At 41.1% G+C, this 23,363-nt stretch overlaps 1 protein-coding gene across 4 annotated transcripts; it reads right to left on the bottom strand.

The window, feature by feature from the left end:
• Nucleotides 1-1,378: 1,378 nt before the first annotated feature.
• LOC133151028 (NACHT, LRR and PYD domains-containing protein 14-like) lies at nt 1,379-21,794 on the bottom strand. Of its 4 annotated transcripts, XM_061273755.1 has the most exons (10): nt 21,772-21,794; nt 20,633-20,749; nt 13,524-15,159; nt 11,685-12,029; nt 8,122-8,289; nt 7,859-8,029; nt 7,525-7,740; nt 7,249-7,422; nt 1,699-1,872; nt 1,379-1,530 (listed from the first exon to the last, which is right to left on the bottom strand). In XM_061273755.1, the coding sequence occupies exons 3-10, from the start codon at nt 15,143-15,145 to the stop codon at nt 1,515-1,517; spliced, it is 2,886 nt and encodes a 961-aa protein (XP_061129739.1). In that variant the 5' UTR covers nt 15,146-15,159; nt 20,633-20,749; nt 21,772-21,794; the 3' UTR covers nt 1,379-1,514. The 4 variants fall into 4 exon arrangements, 3 of the variants coding, with proteins under 3 accessions (XP_061129739.1, XP_061129741.1, XP_061129740.1); XR_009713852.1 differs by lacking the exons at nt 1,379-1,530; nt 21,772-21,794 and adding an exon at nt 6,943-7,021 and having other exon boundaries at nt 1,733-1,872; nt 20,633-20,769; XM_061273757.1 differs by lacking the exons at nt 11,685-12,029; nt 21,772-21,794 and having other exon boundaries at nt 20,633-20,769.
• Nucleotides 21,795-23,363: the final 1,569 nt, after the last annotated feature.

Here is a 23,363-nt window from a genome sequence, read left to right on the forward strand (position 1 = left end):
CTTATATATGTGGTCCAAGATTGGATATGTATCGAATGTTTTGCAATGCGACCACAGTCTAAACAGCCAGATTGCAGATATATCACATCATGCGTTCTGTGAAGGCAGAGAGACAAGACTGCTTTGGACGGAGCGTTACTCTGTGAATCAAAGTTGTTTTAAGTAACAGTATTAACATTATATTTGAATTTACTCTCACTTGAAACGTGAAACATAAAATGCAGGTTCATTTGTTACGCGTGTAAATGATGTGATGTCATCTTTCGTGAAAGTCTAGTCTTACTTACCCAAAATACTGTATGCTACCTCCTCCTGAATCACTCATCTGTAGGTACGAAATAAAAAGATGAGCTACCCGCTAATTTAAACCCAACAGTGGAGCCTCGGTTTTCGAACGTCCCGGTTCTCTAACAAATCGGTATTCGAACAAAAAATTCAAGATTTTTTTGCTTCGGATGTCGAACGAAATTCGATTGTCGAACCTTGCAAGATGAGCCGAGAGGACCCGCATGCCAACTGACCCCGTTCGTTATTACATTCTCGTTACTCTGAGGATCGCATCAACTCTAATCATGCCTCCAAAGCAAACAAGTAGGAGCAATAAAGCCATCCTAAAACACAGAGACGCTCCTAAAGCAATGCGACAGCGAGCGCCCGGCGCGCTGCAGTTGCGCGATCGGACCAAATTAAGCTCCCTGCGCACTGAGGTCCACTTAAATTTTAGAAAGTACATCAGGACTTTAAAAATATTTTCTAAATTTCAGCGACGGACGGCTCTGTCACAATAATGCGACCAGGGCGGTGCAGTTGCGCGGTCGGCGACGCGCTACGATTGCGCCTTCGGCGGTGCGCTGCAGTTGCGCGATCTGACAAAAATGCGCAAATGAAAAAATGCTTAAATATGGCTTTTTTTTTTGTTTGGAATGGATTAATTTTTTTGCCGTTACTTGTAATGGGAAAACATGATTCGGAATTTGAACGATTCACTTCTTGAACAGCCTTCTGGAACGGATTGTGGTCGAAAACCGAGGCTCCACTGTACGTTTAAATGTTTCTTGCGCTCATGCGGGTCACCTTAAAGATCCATACAATATGTTCACACCAGACAGATTGAGGTCGGATTAGCCTTTGTGACCAATAAAATCTCAGAAATTGTCTATTATATATCTGTATGTTGTCCAAAATGTAAGGATATCTGGCCAATATCTGATACTTATGGGAAACTAGGCCCCCTATTAAAAGCTTTAAATAGCTTGCTTGGGGTGACCTTTCACGCATCCGGAATTATTGTTTGTTGTTCCATGTTGTATGTCTTGGATATCGCGTGAATAAACTCAAACTCAAATTTCTACCAAAAGAATCACATGATTGGACCCGATTCCTTATCACAGCTCTTATTTTTATTCATAAACAAACAAAAAAAAGCAAATGACTTTTAATGATGTGATGAGGTGGACGATTAAATGAGTGAGGAAATATGATCCGTGTGTGATTCACCTTTGCCTTTTAACACCTCAGTATTCTGAGACACTGAAAGAGAAGAATATGGAGAAAGATGGATTGAGTTTGAGAACATTAGTACCTGAAATGATGAATATAATGCACACATTTCAAATGCAACACACAGTAGTTACAGGACAATCTGTAGATGAACTATTTCTGAAATGATTGGACAAATCGGCATTTCACAACACTTACTCTAAAGTATGCAATGCGTATTCCTTTCTCTTGGTTAACTCAATAAGGTTGGTGATGTCCAAACTGGTCAGCTTGTTGCCTATCAGAAGCAGCTCAGTAAGATACCGTGGGTTTGACATCAGGGCTGCAGTCAAGTATGAAACACCTCTTGAGTGAATGTTACAGTTTGCTAGTCTGGTCAAAAAGAAAAGTACCATGAATGACTTAGAATACACATAACTTTGTCATTGCATTTTAAAAAGGCTAAAGTTGGTCACATTATAAGAGAACATTATAAGATATTGTGGCTATTGAAATTCTACACACCCCTGCTCAAACGTCAGGTTGAACGAGAACAACACAAATTATTTCAAAACTTATTTCACCATCATTGTCACCTATAACTTGCACAACTTTATTCAAAATCAAATTTTTGAGAGGGGAAGCAAATATAACCAAATGAGATGTTTGGACATCTCTACTCTTGACGATAATGCTTATCAACCCGGTGCCTTAGCGGTATTTGTTAGGGTTGATACATTATTTTGATCGTATGATTGTGTTGGAATGTAGACTACCGTATTTTCCGGCCTATAAGGCGCACCGGACTATAAGGCGCACCTTCAATGAATGGCCCATTTTAAAACTTTATCCTTATATAAGGCGCACCGGACTATAAGGCGCACCATTAATGCATCATGTCAGATTTTTAATCCAAATCAAATCATTCTCCATTTTATCTTTCTTATTTCAACTTCAGACGGAACAAATTACTTTACCATATCACTGTTATGCTTTTGCCCGCATACAGACAAATGGTGAGAGCGTCCAGGCCGGTTCGCAAGCAGGTACGGGTGTGGCCTGAGGGTGCCTCTGATGCACTGCGTGACTGCTTTGGCTCTACTGACTGGGACATGTTTAGGAGGGCTGCCACTTGCGACGATCGGACAGACATTGAGGAGTATACTGACTCTGTTTCCTCCTACATCAGGAAGTGCATTGATGATGTGACTCTCTCAAAATCCATCGTCACTCGGGCTAACCGGAAGCCATGGCTGACAGGGGCTGTCTTCAGGCTGCTGAGGGCCAGGGACAAAGCCTTTAGAGCAGGGGATGAGGCTGGCTTGAGGACTGCGAGGGCCGACCTGTCCCGGGGCATCAAAGAAGCAAAGAGGGCGTTCTCGTGCAAAATTACCGCCCACTTCAAGGACAGCAGGGACGCACGGAGCCTTTGGCAAGGCATTCAGACCATTACGGATTACAAGCCCGCGCCGCAGAGCTGTGAAGGCGACGTCCGTCTGCTCAATGACCTCAACCGCTTCTTTGCTCGCTTCGACGCTCAGAACAGCACTTGCCCGCTAAAGGCCACTCCCCCTTCACACGAGCTGCCCCTGTGCCTCTCCGCCGACAGCGTGAGGAGGGCGCTTGCCGCTATCAACATCCGTAAGGCGGCGGGCCCTGACAACATCCCGGGTCGGGCGCTGAAGGACTGCGCTGGTGAGCTGACGGATGTCTTCACGGACATCTTTAACACTTCCCTGCAGCAGGCCATCGTCCCGTCGTGTTTCAAAGCTGCCACCATTGTACCTGTGCCGAAGAAACCCGCTCCGTCCTGCTTCAATGACTACCGCCCCGTAGCACTCACGCCCATCATCATGAAGTGCTTTGAGCGGCTTGTCATGGAGCACATCCGATCCGTTCTCCCCCCCACCATCGACCCCTTCCAGTTTGCGTACCGAGCCAAACGGTCTTCTGAGGATGCCATCTGCTCTGCCCTCCACTCGGCCCTCACCCACCTGGAGAGGAGGGACTCGTATGTGAGATTGCTGTTTGTGGACTTCAGTTCTGCCTTCAACACCATTGTGCCACAACGCCTCATCAGCAAACTTGACGCGCTGGGCCTCAGTACCTACCTCTGCAACTGGCTACTGGACTTCCTCTGTCAGAGGCCACAGGTAGTACGTGTTGGCAACAAAATCTCCGCCAGCATCACGCTGAGCACGGGGGCCCCCCAAGGCTGCGTGCTCAGTCCGCTGCTCTTCACCCTCCTGACGCATGACTGCACTGCAACCTACAGCAACAACCGTATCGTGAAGTTTGCTGACGACACGACTCTGGTGGGTCTCATCACCAAGGGAGACGAGACTCAATACAGGCTGGAGGTTGACCTTCTGACCACGTGGTGCAGGGACAACAACCTCCTGCTGAACGTCGACAAGACCAAGGAGATTGTTGTGGACTTCCGGAAGGGTCACACCCAACACCTGCCGCTGACCATCGACGGTGCTGTGGTTGAGAGAGTGAACAGCGCCAAGTTCCTGGGGGTGCACATCAGTGAGGATCTCTCCTGGTCCACCAACACCGCATCACTGGCAAAGAAAGCCCAGCGCCGCCTGTACTTCCTGCGGAAACTCAGGCGAGCGAGCGCTCCTCCGGCCGTCATGACTGCATTTTACCGCGGCACCATTGAGAGCGTCCTCTCCAGCTGTATTGCTGTTTGGGGTGGCGGCTGCACTGACTACAACTTGAAGGCCCTGCAGCGCATAGTGAACACGGCTGGTAAGATTGCTGGTGCTTCGCTCCCCTCCTTGAAGGACATTTACACCTCCCATCTCACCCGCAAGGCGACCACGATTGTGAGTGATGTGAGTCACCCCGCTCACTCTTTGTTCGAGCTTCTGCCCTCTGGGAAGAGGTACAGAAGCCTGCGCTCCCGCACCACCAGACTCTCAAACAGCTTCGTACTCCAGGCTGTTAGGATCCTGAACTCGCTCCCCCGTTCTGCGTAGCGTCTTGTACTTTTACTGTCTGTACTGTCTGTATGCACACTGGCTCTTATTTGTTGTGTTATCTGTTTATTTATTATTTATTATTACTCTTATTATTTATTGTTTGTGCCTTTTTGTTTATGATGTTTTTTACTTTTGCGCTATGCTTGCTGGCTCCGTTTTGCTCCTCTTATTTATTGTGTTATCTGTTTATTTATTATTTATTCATCACTCTTACTATTGATTGTTTGAATTTTTGCCTTCTTGTTTTTATATTGTGTCGCGTACTTGTATGTCTATCGTGTTATGTGTCTCGTCACCGTGGGATAGAGAAAAACGTAATTTCGGTCTCTTTGTGTGTTGTGACGTGGAGAGATTGACAATAAAGCTGACTTTGACTTTGACTTGACTTTGACTTATAATCATAAAATAATGATCCATAGTCTTTTTGAGTCATGATTCATAGTCTTCAGCGGGCCACTTATGATTGATTTCATGACACAATGCTTTGGGCCAGTTTAAATTTAGGAATTTGGTCCATATATAAGGCGCACTGGACTATAAGGCGCACTGTTGGTTTTTGAGAAAATTTTAGGTTTTTAGGTGCGCCTTATAGGGCGGAAAATACGGTATAATGATTCACCAAACTTGTCCTGTTCTCACAACGCAGTAAAATAAAGTGCTAAGTCCCCTGCACTGGTTGACCAGCTGCAGAGGAAGCAATCAAAGTTGTTCTGTTCACATTAGATCGTAAAACACCCCCTACTCTGATCTGACCAGATGCCGGGGATTCACCAAACCTGTCACTCCCACCCTGCTTTCTCTCAATAAATATGCTCTTGCATGAGACCAAAGGAAGACTGCGTTTGAACTAGGGGTGTAAATCGCGGGTTTTGTCACGATACGATATCATATTGATACAAAGAACTACGATACGATATTTGCCGATATCTTAAAGCCTGCTGCGATTCATTCACGATATATCACGATATAGTGCTCTACGATCGATTTTTTTTTTTTTAAATAAAAAATATAGAACAATATCCTGATTTATAACAATTCATACGCAAAATCAACAAGGTACTGCAAACTCTTTATTTAGGAAATCACAAGAGTATTGTAGTATACAAAGTGCTTACTTTAACACTGAACTTTGATGTCGTGTCTTTTCTTTAAATGTGCGGCAAGATTTGTGCTCCCTGAATATTTGATCACCGCATGGCAGGATTTACAAAGTGCACGTGTCTTGTCCGTTGAGCCATCTTTTCTTTGGAATCCAAAGTGCTTCCAAACGAATGACTTGAAGCCTAAAGGGGAGCAAAATTCCTCGTCTTTTTGGACACTAGCCATAGCACCAGCCCAGGAGCCGCGTACTAGTTGTCGACTCCCCTTTCACATGGCTGCTCTGCTCACAACACAACAACGCTGCGCACTGCTCCCGGAAAGAGGAAGCAAGCAACAATGAACTGGATTTCAAAATAAAGTCGCGTCTAATGTCCGAAGTCAAACACGGCGATATAAATCTATGTTTAAATTTAGTATCAATGCCAATAAATCGTAGAGCATTATATTGATTAATCGATGTGTATCGATGAATCGTTACACCCATAGTTTGAACATCTCTGTATGCTACAGTGACGAACGTTTTCTCTACTTGCAAGTGCTAAAATGGCAAACTGTCTCCCGTGTGGTTCTTGCAAATAAGTTCGTGAGCACCACTCTAACAGTATTATTATCTGTATTAATTTGTTCTGTTTACAGAAACGCCAAAACAAAACTATTAGAATTAGAACTGCTTTTTAAATATATATGTCAATTGATTTGTCTTTTAACTAAGACATGAATGTAAAACAAACAAAGAATTACAGAAAAAGAAATGTTTCGAACAAGTAATTTTTATACTGTTAAACACTAATTATTATGAAAGAAAACATGTAGAATGTACAATATACATTTATATAAATTAAGGAATTTATGAAGGTTTGCTGGAGGTCAGAATGAGTTGTGAGAAACAAGAACAAACAAACAATTTATTGGAATCACATTCGCTTCGAACGCTTTGAGGACAGAACTGGGAAAATCCGAGTGGGACAATTCGGATTTTAAGTCAGAATTTTGAATATTGCAGTATAATGTATAATGAATATGCAGTAAGTCTACTGCAAAGATAAAGTTGACCTAAGGTGGTTGGTCAATGATAATGCTGCACTGCAAGAGGGTATTACCGTATTTTCCACACCATAAGGTGCTTCGGGATAAAAGGCGCACTCAATTGCGGGGTCTATTTTGTATTTAGGGCACATGCATGCCATGATTTACGGGAAAAGGAAATTCAGGGGAGCAAGCTAGTGAGTTCGATTGTACTTGATTCTACTGTTTAACCATGTACTCTACTGTATTCACATCATTGTTAATCGATATTCATACGGAAATCCGTCCAAGTCCTCATCTTCTGTACCCAAATTTTACAGTTGGGCAAGTTTGCCATTAAACATACCAAGTTTTTTCTCGTCGTTGTCATGTTGCTCTTCTGCAATGATCCTGGCTTTCCGATGCTATTTTAGAGGGTCCCAATACTGTTTTCGTTGCACAAACGACAGTATTTATTTATCAGTGGCGTCGTACGTACTCTATGTGAAGTCCTCTGATTGGTTTAACGCCCCGATGTAATGGTATAATATCAAATTTGACAAAAACAAATTTTTGAAATATGGATCAAGGTGACTCATAGCAATGCTGGATCACAAATATGCATGCCACTAGTTACCATAGTTTTCTTTTTAAGGGGTGAACGTCAACTTACGCTAATTTTTCAAGCATGCATTGAGTACTTTTTAGTCCAGTGCAGAGTTTCTTTGTTCCCTTATCCTGGATGTTGTTGTCAGAGAGATCAAGCTCCCTGATCGGGCTGTCCATTGATGAAAGAACTGACGCAAGCTGTGAGCAGCAGTTATCAGTCAGATTGCAGTGGCTCAGACTGAAATGCAGAAAAAAAAAAGAAAATCAAAACATGTTCTACTAATGTTGAATGGAATATTGTGCTCTGATTCAAATGAAAGAGAGATGAGAAATTATCCACTTGAGAGATTTGAAGTGGCTGTACGGATTCATCAGTCCAGCTGTAATTTCTTTGACTCCAGCGTCTCCAAAACTGTTCATGGTGAGGTTGAGCTCTCTCAACTCTGCTGCCTGCCACTCTGTTTGCCTTTCCCCATGAGAGTAGAGCTGAGAGACACAACCCAGGACCTTTGAAATATAACAGCAGCCTGAAGTAGTAATTCCACACCTTGACACACTGAGGGGGGAGAGAATTGATAATTTTGAAGAATGTAGCTTACAAAATAACACTCACTGTAAATCTATCATGTCTCCGGCAGAATCAAAGCAGTAAAAACACAGAAGCAAACCCTTACTTGAGTATTTCCAGACGAGACCATGCATACATTCCTGTGCAAATGAGCTCAAAGCCAGCATCTGTTATTTGGTTGTTGCTCAAATTTAGTTCCACCAAGTTGCTGCTTTCCGACTTGAGCGCTTCCCCAATATTTTTGCAGCTCAATGTGGTGATGCCACAGCAATTCATCCTGTAGAGAGGTGAAACAGTACAAAATTTCCTCGGCTTTTGTTTGTACTCACAAACACAATGGACGCTTAAAATCAGTAGTAGAGGACTCACTGCAGTTTGGTTAACAATGATATATCATATCTGGTGAAGAGCTCATTGGCCCCTTTGTCTCCAATATTATTGATGGCGAGATTCAACTCTCCCATGCATGTGGGATTTGTCTGCAAAGCCAACGCTAAAGAAGAACATCCCCTTTGACCAAAGTTACACTGACATATTCTGCAATGACAAGAATTACACAGAAACAAACTATAAAGAGTACATCCAACGTAGAAAAAGTTGAAGTGGGGAGGCTGAAATCACATGCACCATGGACGGTCGTTGCCGTCGCCATTCACGCCTCATGTGCGGGAGGAATTTGGCGCTGGGTATCACACATAACTGACTTGCCACAAACTCAACACCTGAGCGTTTCACTTCAGGGAGTGATTAATTGATTTACACACAATGCAACCATTACATTTACATCAAATTTTGGTTATTCTTGGTCCGAGTGGTTGTGAGACTGGAGAAGTCAAGTGCAATAAATTATTAAAATGGTCAGGGGGAAACACAAGCAACAAAAATGTGTAGCTCACAACATGTTCCAGCCTTACTGCTCTACATGAGTTTTCTTTAATACTAAATCATTGGTCATGTGATGTTTAACAGTAGAATAGTTATTTGTTCAAATAATGTAGTACAGTGATCCGTCATTCATTGTTGATAATTGGTTCGCGATAGGTGAAACTGCAATATTTATTTACAATATCCACACAAGACTTTCATAATTGTATTTTGAAACACTTTATTGTATTTTTAAACATTTTAAAGCTAAACTGACTGTTAGAAACATTCTTGAGGGCTTTGCTACAACTCACAAATTCACAAAAAGACTACCATAAACACGACACGGCTCCGCTCTGTTCTCGCCGTGCTGGCTCCTTGTTCTGCTATGCCACCTGGTTCTGCGATGCCACCTGATTCACATTTGCCTGATCCACTGTGTAGCGCAATGCCTGTTTCCTGAGTCGCTGTTTAGCAAAAGCCTGTTTGTATGATTTGCTCTGGACTCTGTTTGGCTCGACCTTCTGCCTGTCCCGGACCACGAGCTTGCTATGCCCGTCTTGTTCAATGACGCTCGTCAGCTTGCATCGTTGTCCTGCTCTGCCGCAATTCCAATCTCCTTGTCTCCTTTTGCCTTTCCCCAAAATAGTGCCCGTGTTGCATTTGGTTGTCCTGCCTCATTCGTAACAAAGCGAAGTGAAAATCAGAGATGCTCCTGATTCTGCTGACGCAAACAAAATGGAAGAGTGGATACATTGCAGGACTGCAGGAGGCTGAGATAAAGTGTGGTTAGAACTGCTCTTACACCTCTAAGCCAATCAGCGGCAAGAATACAGAACATGTTCCCATTGGTCTCATCTCCTCTACCAGCCAATAGTGTGCTGTAAAGTTATGTGACGCCGCAAAAAGCCATGATGCACCAAATTATCCGCAATATTTAATACTTGGTAGGCCGATTGAGCACTCCAAATTGTCCCTAGGTGTGAGTGCGAGTGCGTATGGTTGTTTGTCTCTGTGTGCCCTGCGATTGGCTGGCAACTAGTTCAGGGTGTCCCCCGCCTCCTGCCCGATGACGGCTGGGATAGGCTCCAGCACGCCCACGACCCCCGTGGGGACTAAGCGGTACAGAAAATGGATGGATGGATTTAATACTCTTAAAAACCCGCAATGCAATGAGGCCGCGAAAGACGAACCGCGAAGTAGCGAGGGATCATTGTAGTATTGTATTTGCATTTATTTAAAAAAAGGTTATATTTGTTTTTCTAAACAGAAAAGTACTGATAAGCAGTATTTTTTAGAGTAGTAGTATCAATGAAATCTAATCGATACTCATCCCTACCCAAGTGATTCATCTGATTTTTTTCAAGAGTACCCATTTTCATCTTCTCTTTGCCATCCTGTGAAATGCCTGTCATTCCATGGAGAAACACCTCTCTTTTTTTTTGCATCTTTTTTATATCTTTTTTATCTTTACTAAAAATGTGTTTCAATGTTATCATTGTACATTCTTCTTTGCAATTTTGGTAAGAAACTTTTGTTTCCTATGCAGCATTCTTATTAATATTGTGGAATATGTCTTTATCCATCTAGGGGAGAGGCCATTTTGCTACTTACTGTCAACCGAAAATGAAATGACATCACAGTTACTCAGGGCTCAGGTCACAACCAATCCAGACCAAAAATAAAATGACATCACAGTTGCTCGGGGCTCAGGTTACAACCGATCCAGCTTCGTTTCAGAAAACGAGTGACAATCGACAGCAAGTGGCAAAATGGCCGCCCTCAGATTTATCCTGTTTGATTCAAATTCTAAAGGAAACATCAATCAGAACACTGTTTTAACTAGTTGGGCTGCACAGAACATATTACTACATGGAACATTTTTAGGTTGACTTTCCCTTTAAATATCTCAATTATTCTGTTTCTAAATGCTTATGGATGTTGTAGCTATTGGTGGAAAGCATAATGAGTTGCCTTGGGTGTGAAATGTGCTATATAAAAAGATGCATTGCCTAAAGTTTCCTTGAAAGGACACCACCTTTTTTTTTTTTTACGAAGCATCCATGACGCTAACTGGCTAACAAATAGCTATAAAGTAAGCAGATTATTGCAACTAACAGGTTTTTAAGGCACAAAACACCAGCCGTGTTCTGCTTCACACTCTGGCAAGGGATCCTGGTTACAGTTAGCCCTTTTAAAATAATAATAAAATTAAATAAATAAATTAAGTAAATTTAAAAAAAAAAAAAACAACTTTCTTTCGGACGTAGAAAGTAAGCAGCTTAACTTGCCTTTGTACCCTCTAGTTTAACATAACTGCATTCCATTCACCGCACACTTTTTTTTGCATTTTCTTTTCATTTGTGGAACTATGATGTCTATTTCTGAAAAGTACAAAGATGAGCCATTCAATTCCATTCGAACACTGGTATCCAACTCAAGGCCCGGGGGCCGGATTCGGCCCACCACATTATTTTATGTGGCCTGCAAAGGCAAATAAATGTTTCTTGTTAAAATACCAAAATTGTAAAATGTCTTTTCTTTTAATAACAGTGAAATATTGCAACATTTTTTAAAGCCCACTTTGAAAATGTATTATAAAATTGTTAAAAAAATGTATGCTGGATTCGGTTGTGTGTATGCAACATCATTAATGGCCCCACGAGGGAAACCATAACGACGATGTGGCCCGCAACAAAAAGTTTGACACCCCTGCATCAGAACATCATCTCTTCTATCAACATGAATAGTGAACTGAGATTTAGAAGTTAAAATTGGATTCAGAGTTAAAGGTGAATTCGAATGGGATCAAGACATTTGTCGATTCATAGATCAAAAAAAGTGTTCTAAATGTTTTCATCCGGCTCCTCATTAGAGAACAGCAAGAGCAAGTCATGCAAAAAGTACCAAAACAGTTGGACATGTGCATTCATAAGCTTAGAGAAGGTCAAATTAAGTACAGTACACCCATTTAGGTTATACGTAATGCATTTCTAATGAACTTTCACCAGCACCAAAATGTAACTTTTGCATGAATGAAATTGTATGAACTGTTACACAACACTTACTTAAGTACTTGGAGGTGGCATTCAAGATATTTCAAACCATCAGCTAGATGTTTCAGTCCTTCGTCTCCTAAATTATTGCCACTGAGATCCAGTTCTTGCAGGTTCCCACATTTTTTCAAGGCAATTGCAAGGTAGCGACAGCCTTCTGCTGTCACTTCACAGCAAAGTAGCCTGAGTTTTTTCAGGCTACAGTTTTGACTGTTCAAGCCCTTCACAAGCATCTTGACTCCAGTGTCAGTGATGCTATTGTATCCCAAGTCAAGCTCTCTCAGATATGATTCGCTTGTGCGCAATACAGATGCAAAGGCTGGACAACACTTGTTTGTCAGCTTAGAAAATCTCAGTCTGCGGGTAGATGGGAAATGTCATATATTAGCACTGGCTGAAAGATAAAGTTGCCCTCTTTTTTATTTAAAGATATTGATCAACAAAGTTTACATTCATTTAATTAATTTTATTTTGTTAAAGAAGACAGAAGTTCTGTCAAACCTCGGTTTTCGAACGTCCCGGTTCTCGAACAAATCGGAATTCAAAAAAAAAAAAAAAAAGAAAATCGAGATTTTTTCGCTTCGGTTGTCGAACAAAATTCGGAGGTTGAACCTCACGAGATGAGCCGGGAGGACCCGAGAAAACCCGACCGCGCGGCCCGGATCCCGACTGACTCCGTTGTTATTGTATTTTCGTTACTTTGAGTATTGTATTAACCCCTAATCATGCCTCCAAAGAAAGCAGTAAAGCCATCCTAAAACACGAAGACGCTCTTTAAGCAATACGAGAGTGAGCGCCCGGCGCGCTGCCGTTGCGCGATCGGACCAAATTAAGCTCCCTGCGCACTGAGGTCCACTTAAATTTTGGAAGTACATCAGGACTTTAAAAATATTTTCTAAATTTCAGCGACGGCTCTGTCACAATAATGCGACCAGCGCGATGCAGTTGCGCGGTCGGCGACGCGCAACGGTTGCGCGTTCGGCGGTGCGCTGCAGTTGCGCAATCGGACAAAAATGCGCAAATGAAAAAATGCTTAAAAAAGGTATTTTTTATGTGTGTGTGTGTGTCTTGGAACGGATTAAAATTTTTTCCATTATTTGTTAAGGGAAAAGAGATTCGGAATTCGACCGATTCGCTTCTCGAACCGCCTTCTGGAACAGATTGTGGTCGAAAACCGAAGTTTGACTGTATAAACTAGTGAACGAAAGTTGACACAGATCACCAAGACAGTGACAGAGTGATGCAAACTTAAGAGTAAAAATTCTTTTTGTTCAAATAAACTAAAAACGTTAACCTATACATTTTCATACATGGATATGAGCATAAAAATGTTCAATATTATCTGCTGATAAAAAATATAAAAGTATAAAATAATTGTCCAGACTACAATGAAACTAAAATGTTGAGTTTTTCTTGACTAAAATGGGACAGATAAAATTATGTTTTATTGGATTAACAGAAACTATAATGCTTAACTCTTTTATAATTGGATGAGGTTGCCTTAATGTGCTTAAAATTATCAGGTGTAATTTAGAAAGATCTAATGGAAAACTATTATTTATATCCAGAACTATACAAAAGTCTTAGGGCACCAATTGTGTCATTTATTATTTAAGCCTTTTTAAAAAAGCACATTTGTAAGCATATTTTAATATTTAAAACCAGATTGATCATAATTAATAGGATAGTGTCTAGAATGTTTTGATTTTTCAATGTTCCTTTTAAAAAGGCTGATTTCATTACGTCGTTCAACACCTGAGTTGCTGGAACAGGAAGCAAGCACAGCAATATCTCAATAATGCATCACACATTTATAAAAAAAAATAATAATAAATTAAAAGGTTGACTTACATGGCTTTCGTGGATTTCAAAATGTCTGGTAGATTCCCGAGAACCTGCTCATCACATCGTTTAGACACTGGCATGTTGACGGTTTCTCGGCAACCTTCAAAATTTATGACTCTTTTTGCCATTAAGGCCCAGTGTGTTGGAGAGAAATTCGAGTCTGGGCAGATGCCTGTTGTCAAAAAAAAATCAACCTCCGAAAGGAAAGCTTTAAGGTCAAACTCCCTCAGACAGTGGAACAAGACCACGGCTATAGGAGACATTATGTTCGCCAGGATCATACTTCTTGTGCGTACAAAAAGTGGATGAGAGTCATTCATTAATCCTTGCTCCTTAATGAGTCCAAAGATAAAGCGGAGAAAGATGTCATATTTTCCATTTTGGCTCTCAAGTGTCTGGTCCACCAACGACAGATACGAGAATACAAAAGGAGCTATTTCATGTAATTGACAGTCAGCAGCTAGAAACTCCAGAACACTCAAGTGACCAAAACGGAACACAGTGGTATCATGCAGTCCTTTCTCTTCTCTCAACAGAAGTGGACTTTCTTTGGAGAAAAGTGAGGCTTCCTCCACACTTATCTTACTCCGTAAAAGGTCATCTTGATACAACACACTGTAATCAAACTCTTCTTCTAGTCGATCCAGTGCCAGCCGTTTCAGCTTGGAAATGAATTCAGAGTTTGCCATTTTCACTATCTCTATATACATTTGAGTCAAAGTGAAATGGGTTATTTTGAAATCATCATCTGCTTTTAGAAGATTCTTCAAGGCAGTTGCCATGATTGTGCAGATGGGTGGTATCTGGCAAAGGAAATTGAGACTCCTTGATATTTTCACATGGTCAAAGGCTTTTTTGGTGAGATGATCACTACCAATGACAGACCTAATGTGTAACTCCTTCTGTTCATCATCAAATCCTCTCACTTCTGTTCTTTCAAGCAAATAGCATTCTGGGATTTTTGTTGCTGCAGTATACCGGGCTGTTATCCACAGATGGGCTTTTGGAAACAAATTGCCCTTAATCAGATTTGTCAGTAGAGTATCCACTGGGGCAGCTTCGAAAATGTCACTCACTGTAGTGCAGCGAAAGTTTAGCGACAAATGGTACTCATCCAGTCCATCAAAGACAAATAAAATATTACTTTCATTCAGGCTGAACGTGTTGAGCCTCTGCAAATTTGGGTAAAACATGTGGATAAGCTCAATAAAGCTTATTTTGCGTTTGATTAAATTCAGCTCCCAGAAAGAAAATGGAAGGAGGAGGTGGATTCCCTGGTGCCGGTTGCCATTAGCCCAGTCCAGAGCAAAAGTTTGCACAGCTGTGGTTTTCCCAACTCCACATACCCCAAACGTGATGAATGTTCTTTGGCTAGTACGATGTTTGCAGTCACAATTAACAATGTCTTCAAGTAGAACTGTTGTACCAACTAGCCAAGTACGCAGGTCAGATTTATCCACAGAGCTAACTTCATGTTGTTGGATATAATTAGGCTTGAGGTTAGTCTTGAGGTGAAGTCTTGATGGTAGTATGGCTTTTACAGGAAGTGCTTCCCTATGTCTGTGATATTTTTTCTTCAGTGTGGATTTTAGGGACCTTTGGACACGTTGGACATCTGTTTCCTCCATGTTGGAAATTATTGCTGGAGGAGAAAAAAACAGGTATTATTGTTTTTTTCACATTAGCAATGCAATATCACCCTGTCTAAGAGAGACCCAAGATGAAGTCAGAGGTATCACACTAAATGAAGCTATGTATAATATTTAATAAGCCTGAGACTGATGGCAGAGCGTCTTTTTTTTTTCCCCCCTTCAAAATTACAAAACGAAAAAACCCTGGTTCTGATTGTTGGGGGCAAGGTCAGAAGAGTCGGGGCATTTAAGACCTTTGAGATTGGTATTCACCTGATTGGTAGATTGGTAGATAACCTGGTATTTCCAGATGATGGAGAATGAACAATCCATGACACTGTCAGGTCTCAATTATCTAAACGGGGTGGTGGATGCTATAAACTGCAAGGTGCTTAAAACTGTAGACATGAATATTCTGATTTCTGTTATTGTGAAAAGTGTAAATAATAGGAACACAATATAACTTTTTGACACACAAAAAAATTCTCATTCAGAATTTGATCCCTTTCTGAGATTTTTCCATCTTTCATTGGCTTCTTTATGCACGTTACAAATCTTTGTGAGTACAAGGGTGCTGTGCAGAGCCGGGTCTCGGCAGGGGAAAGAGGGGACCTGGCCCCCTCAAATAAATGTTGAGCTCCCTGAATCCCCCAAAATATATTATATTTCATATATTTTTATTATCTCATGAGTCTCCTGCGGGCCACTTCTTAATGTCTTGCTTTCCCCCTGAAATATAATAAATATTCCTGAATCATAATCCTTGATTTAGAATTTATAAAACTTGGACAAACCCATAACAATTCGATCCATCATTTGAATCTAAAGTGTAGCCGCCGATCGTGACCAATAAACGGTAAGCAGCAGAGAGCGTTACCTAGATTAGTTATTTAGCACCACTTTACGGATCAAAGAGCATTTCTATATGGTCTATTTTATGAGGGTTATCAAAGTTGTTTTCACTAAAAAACATGTTGCGGCACCGGACGTGAAGGCCAGTACTTCTCATGCAATTGGAAGCACCAAATGCACCAGCTCCCCTCATGGAATAGAACAGGGGTGTCAAACTTATTTTTTTCGCGGGCCGCATTGTAGTCATAATTTCTTTCGGAGGGCCATTATGACTGTCAACCCAAATAAATGTATGAGCACCTCCTATTATATACAGTATAAGCTACAAAACAGACTGACAAATAACTCGTTTTCAAATCAGACGAGTAGGAAACTAAGTAAAAACTGGCCAAATATTTAAAAAGATATTTTTAAAAGTGAAGACAATTTGCAATTCTAGTAATGACACACGGATTTGATGCACAATTTGTCTTCGTGGGCCACATAAAATGATGTGGCGGGCCGTGTCTGGCCCCCGGGCCTTGAGTTTGACACCTGTGGAATAGAAGGTAATAGAAAAGTAGAAGTAGAAAATTTGAAGGTATTGTGAGTTGTAACAGAAAATTCGCATTAATTACCGTTTTTTTTTCCGTGTATAATGCGCCCCCATGTATAATATGCACCTTAAAAATGTAAAATTTATTATTATTATTATTATTATTTTTAAGTCCCAATGATCGTCACATACGCAGGGAGGCAATGGGTCCCATTTTTATAGTCTTTGGTATGGTCTTAACTAGGCTGGATGTATTTTTTTTTTTTGCCGTTGATTTCTCCGACTGCCCGTAAAGGCACCACCGCGATCAGTTGCGGACATGTGAAAAAGGCGTGCGGACGTGAAAAAGGCGGCTCTGTATGGGAGAGACGTTGAAGAGGAATAAAAACACCCTTGGAAACCAAAACTTGCCCCTCGTCGTGACTCGGAGCCGCAACAAATGTTTCGGATTTGTGTAGGGTACATTGTGACAGCAAACGAGCAGGTGATCGAGCAAGCGTCTGATACGAGAGCATTGCGGTCGTATGGAGCGTTTTTGAAGTGAACAGCAGAGACAAAAGGAACAAGTCAAAGCGTTGTGAAATAAAATATTACCTGTAATACGCATTTTGTTATTTGCTGATTGAAACTGCTAATTAAACTGTGAATTGAAACTAATAGGAAGAAATCAACTCTCGCTCTTTATATAGCTGACGTGTCTTGCGCATCCGTTCTGCGCATCGGATCCATAGTGCGCATGCGCAGTCATACTGCTTCCGTGTGACGTCCGGTCCGCGATGGAGATTAAAAAACAAACAATAAAAACAACACACCATCAAGGATTGCACCATTGCATCAAACGATGTGTCGTCAATTATGAATTTTACTGACTAAGTGTGTTGGGCAGGATGGCTGAATGCGATGCGCGATTGACAACAAACAAGAAGAAAGGTGATTTCAAGTTTTATTTTGAGGGAGATTTGTCATGTCTCGTCCCCAGTTTTCCTATGTGTCTAGGTGTCCATAGTTTCTGTTCGCGTCGTCCCTCCCTTCCTGTGTCACCTCAATCAATGTAACGTGTTTTGTATTTAAGTCCTGTCTGCCCCTCGATCACCGTCGGATCATTGCATGTGTTACTGTCATGATGTCTGTTTGGTTTCTGTTCCTGTCTTTGGTAATGTCACCCTGTCTTTTTGTTCCACGTCTTTGTCGGTCAGTCCTGTTGTTGGTTTTGTTGTACCATGATTTTCTTAAAAAAAAAATGTAAAAAAAAATTGTACCGATGTATAATGCGCACCCCAGATTTTAGGACAATAAATTACCGTTTTTTTCCGTGTATAGTGCGCAAAATTTAACTAATTTATTGTCTTAAAATCTGGGGTGCGCATTATACATGGGTACAAAATTTTTTTATTTTATTTTTTTTTGTTTGTTTTAAGTCCCAATGATCGTCACACACGCAGGGAGGCAATGGGTCCCATTTTTATAGTCTTTGGTATGGTCTTAACTAGGCTGGATGTAATTTTTTTTGTTGGCGTTGATTTCTCCGACTGCCCATAAACGCACCACCGCGCTCCGTGCGCGCACGGGAAAGAGGCGGCTCTGTATGGGAGAGACGTTGAAGAGGAATAAAAACACCCTTGGAAACCAAAACTTGCCCCTCGTCGTGACTCGGAGCCGCAACAAATGTTTCGGATTTGTGTAGGGTACATTGTGACAGACAGCAAACGAGCAGGTGATCGAGCAAGCCTTGTCTGATACGAGAGCATTGCGGTCGCATGGAGCGTGTTTGAAGTGAACAGCAGAGAAGAAAGGAACAAGGCCCCATTGCCTCCCTGCGTGTGTGACGATCATTGGGACTTCAAAAAAAAAAAAAAATTAAAGAAAATTCATAAAAATTGGGTGCGTATTATACATAGGTACAAGCTTTTTTCCAGCATCAGCATGCCATTTTTAGGGTGCGTATTATACATGGGGGCGCACTATACACGGAAAAAAACGGTAGTTAAATTTCGCGCATTATACACGGAAAAAAACGGTAGTTAAACTTGTTAACTAATTAATGATTTTAAAAGTTTAGTGCAGTTAACCGCACTAAAATTTTAAAATGATCCGGTTCCCACCTTGCTCATCTTCTCAAAATACATTATCAGTCTTATTTTCATGTCAATAATGTTCAAAAATCAATATAGAGTTGATAATTGGCGTACCGTTTTTTTCCATGTATAATGCGCAAAATTTAACTAATTTATTGTCCTAAAATCTGGGGTGCGCATTATGCATGGGTACAACAATTTTTGAAGAAAATCTCCCTCGAAATAAAACTTGAAATCACCTTTCTTCTTGTTTGTTGTCAATCGCGCATAGCATTGTACTATGTCTCGTCACCGTGGGATAGAGGAAACGGAATTTCGGTTTCTTTGTGTGTCTTGACATATGAAGGGATTGACAATAAAGCAGACTTTGACTTTGATTCAGCCATCCTGCCCAACACAGTCAGTAAAATTCATAATTGACGACACATTGTTTGATGCGATGATGCAATCCTTGATGGTGTGTTATTGTCAAATATTGTTTGTTTTTTAATCTCCATCTCAAACCGGATATCATACGGAGGCTGCCATTACAGATGCGCAGAACGGATGCGCAAGACACGTCAGCTATATAAAGAGCGAGACTTCAGTTCTCTACCTATGTTTGTTGTCAATTGCGCATCGCATTCAGCGATCCTGCCCAACACACTTAGTCAGTAAAATTCATAATTGACGACACATCGTTTGATGCGATGGTGCAATCCTTGATGGTGTGTTATTGTCAAATATTGTTTGTTTTTTAATCTCCATCGCGGACCGGACGTCATACGGAGGCCGCCATTACAGATGCGCAGAACGGATGCGCAAGACACGTCAGCTATATAAAGAGCGAGACTTCAGTCACCTATTAGTTTCAATTCACAGTTGAAGTAGCAGTTTCAATCAGCCAATAACAAAATGCGTATTACAGGTAATATTTTATTTCACAATACTTTGCCTTGTTCCTTTCCTCTCTGCTGTTCACTTCAAACACGCTCCATACGAACACAATGCTCTCGTATCAGACGCTTGCTCGATCACCTGCTCATTTGCTGTCACAATGTACCTTACACAAATCCGAAACATTTGTTGCGGCTCATAGTCACGACGAGGGGCAAGTTTTGGTTTCCAAGGGTGTTTTTATTCCTCTTCAACTTCTCTCCCATACAGAGCTGCCTTTTTCACATTATCGCTTTTCATTTTAACCTAACTGATCGCGGGCGGTGGTGCCTTTCTGGGCAGTCGGAGAAATCAACGCCAACAAAAAAAATACATCCAGCCTAGTTCAGAAATCACCAGAAAGATCACCATGACAATTGTGAATAATAAATAATTATTATATATATTATATATATTATATACAGTATCATTATAATAATAAATAATTGTGATAAATAACTGGAACATCACTCAAATATTGGTGATCCCGTTGAGAGTCTCACATATTTCTTCGCTATCGAGTTTGCTACTGCATGCGCAGTAATACTGACCGGCAGAATAACATCCGGTTATTCCCAAAGATGATGTTTTTTCTGAAATAATTTTACGTTTACGGACTTAAGTAAGAGTCAAAATTTGGGTGCGTATTATACATGGTTACAGGTTTTTTTCCAGCATCGACATGCCATTTTTAGGGTGCGTATTATACATCGGGGCGTATTATACATGGAAAAAAACGGTAATTTTTCTTTTCAGAAATTTAGGGCATTTCACTAGGATGAAATATCAGCACGTAAATATTAATTTTGAAATTATTACGAGCAACACGTCACTGCGTTTGGGAGCAAGTAACGCAGAGTATTAGTTGCGGCTGGCTTGGCATCGTACATTTGAGTGCGGTATCGCATTGGAATTTTGAGAATGAAATTCACACAGACCATTAAAATGGACATTAAATTAGCTTAACTAATTCCAACTGATTCATGTTATGCTAAAAATTTCGTTTGTTTGTTCATCAGCCGGATAAATCAAAGTCCAAAACAGACTACTTAAACAACTGCACACGCCTTCCACAGATTGTCACAAAAACAGCTGTGTTACCTTTACCTCAAAGTTTGTAGGATGAAGCAGAAAATCACGCAGTTCATTCGGAAGCTTTGCCGTCTCTGTCCTGAAGTCCAGAAACGAAACCAAGAAACGTGTCGTCTCTTCGTCGTATTGTTTCTGCCAGACACAGACTTTTTTTTTTTTATGAAATAGTATCCGCATTTGGCAGTTGGACTGGTCCAGCGCGGTTGCCATATTGGATGTGTCAGAGATGCCCGTAAGCGCGCGCTCGCACGCACACACACACATACAATTATCGTACTATATTTGGGGGATAAGGAAGGTATTAAAAAGGTATTCATGCGCCATTTTCAATTTGACATATTTTACAAACCAACCCAATGTTGACCCAACTTCCTGGGTTGCTGGGTTATCTGTTCTTTCAAGCAAATAGCATTCTGGGATTTTTGTTGCTGCAGTATACCGGGCTGTTATCCACAGATGGGCTTTTGGAAACAAATTGCCCTTAATCAGATTTTTCAGTAGAGTATCCACTGGGGCAGCTTCGAAAATGTCACTCTGTTTAGAGTCTCACATATTTCTTCGCTATCGAGTTTGCTACTGTATGCGCAGTGATACTGACCGGCAGAATAACATCCGGTTATTCCCAAAGATGATGTTTTTTCTGAAATAATTTTACGTTTACGGACTTAAGTAAGAGTCAAAATTTGGGTGCGTATTATACATGGGTACAGGCTTTTTTCCAGCATCGACATGCCATTTTTAGGGTGCGTATTATACATCGGGGCGTATTATACATGGAAAAAAACGGTAATTTTTCTTTTCAGAAATTTAGGGCATTTCACTAGGATAAAATATCAGCACGTAAATATTAATTTTGAAATTATTACGAGCAACACGTCACTGCGTTTGGCAGCAAGTAACGCAGAGTATGAGTTGCGGCTGGCTTGGCATCGTACTTTTGAGTGCGGTATCGCATTGGAATTTTGAGAATGACATTCACACAGACCATTAAAATGGACATTAAATTGGCTTAACTTATTCCAACTGATTCATGTTATGCTAAAAATTTCGTTTGTTTGTTCATCAGCCGGATAAATCAAAATCCAAAACAGACTACTTAAACAACTGCACACGCCTTCCACAGATTGTCACAAAAACAGCTGCGTTACCTTTACCTCAAAGTTTGTAGGATGAAGCAGAAAATCACGCAGTTCATTCGGAAGCTTTGCCGTCTCTGTCCTGAAGTCCAGAAACGAAACCAAGAAACGTGTCGTCTCTTCGTCGTATTGTTTCTGCCAGACACAGACTTTTTTTTTTATGAAATAGTATCCGCATTTGGCAGTTGGACTGGTCCAGCGTGGTTGCCATATTGGATGTGTCAGAGATGCCCGTAAGCGCGCGCGCGCTCGCACGCACACACACACACATACAATTATCGTACTATATTTGGGGGATAAGGAAGGTATTAAAATGTATTCATGTGCCATTTTCCATTTGACATCTTTTACAAACCAACCCAATGTTGACCCAACTTCCTGGGTTGCTCCAATTTTCAACACAGCAGTTTTAAGGGCGAATATGCAATATAAACTTGTAGGGTGGTGTACATCATGTGGTCTGAAAATGTGTTTTAATTTATGTTCATCACAAAAAATGAGCCCAAACCACTGAATTTCAGGTTGAAAACAAATATAAGGTTTTATTTTTTGATAAAAACTGAAGATGTCAGAAGGCAAACATGTCTAGTCAGAAACATTATATTGTTAAGACTGTTTTCCTTGATTTCATAGTCCAACTTAGTAAAATGAAATTATTCCTCTCCTCAGAGAAACGAGAAAAAAAACGAGGGAAAATGGGAGTGGGGTCATTTTGTTGACACCTCCCTCGTCTATTGAGGTGCTACAGTGGAATTGTGGTTGGTGTAGAAGCGGGAAGACAAATTATGAAAGCAGGAAGGCACGGTAACTACATCATCAAGAGATATACATAGTGACAGGATTTACACAAAATCTGACTGAGAAGCTCCAGCTAAAATGAAAGACCAGAATTGCAGGGTGGTAGGTGTATGATTTGTCGACTTTATGACTATGTAGAAGATAGCAGACTGAAGATTGAACAATTGTATTTTGTAAAACATACATTCATTAATTCTTTCATTCATCTTCCGAACCACTTATCCTCATGGGGGTCACGGGCGTGCCCGAGCCTATCCAAGCTGACTTCGAGCAGTAGGCGGGGTACACCCCGAATTTGTCACCAGCCAATCGCAGGGCACACAGAGACAAACAACCATTCAAAACAGAAAATTTTAAGTGGTCAATCGGTCTACAATGCATGTTTTTGGAATGCGGGAGGGAACTGGAGTCCCTGTAGGAAACCCACACAGGTATAACTATAACTGGAATCAAACCCTGCATGTCCCAACTGTGAGGCAGTTGTACTAACCAGTGCTCCACTGTTCCACCCCATACAACAATCAACGGGCACCTTTAAAGTCCTATATTCAACCATGATTACTTGGAGCCTGTACATACCCAAATGGTGAGAGAAACAAGTGGACCCATTAAAAAAAGACAAGGTTTATTTGAATGACATTCAATATACACTGACCAGCAGGCAACTCTTACTCAGCAAAGAAGGTAATAATTAATTAAAATGCACAAAGAAAGTGGATGGTCAGCCACAAAGGTGCATAATCTTCTGTGTGCTTAAGCCAGAAAAAAGGTGCACAGCTGGATGCCAGCGCAATATTCATTCTCATCAAATG

The sequence above is a fragment of the Syngnathus typhle genome, linkage group LG3 (assembly GCF_033458585.1).
Source record: "Syngnathus typhle isolate RoL2023-S1 ecotype Sweden linkage group LG3, RoL_Styp_1.0, whole genome shotgun sequence".
In the NCBI taxonomy this organism is placed as follows: Eukaryota; Metazoa; Chordata; class Actinopteri; order Syngnathiformes; family Syngnathidae; genus Syngnathus; species Syngnathus typhle.

Excerpts from the sequence above, each read along its gene's own strand:
- LOC133151028 (XM_061273755.1), bottom strand. The coding sequence starts at position 15,145 with ATGGAGGAAACAGATGTCCAACGTGTCCAAAGGTCCCTAAAATCCACA. Across the intron at positions 12,030-13,523 it reads TTGAAATCCACGAAAGCCAT|ACTGAGATTTTCTAAGCTGA; the intron begins GTAAGTCAACCT and ends ATCTACCCGCAG. Across the intron at positions 1,873-7,248 it reads TGCATGCTTGAAAAATTAGC|ACTAGCAAACTGTAACATTC; the intron begins GTAAGTTGACGT and ends CTTTTTGACCAG.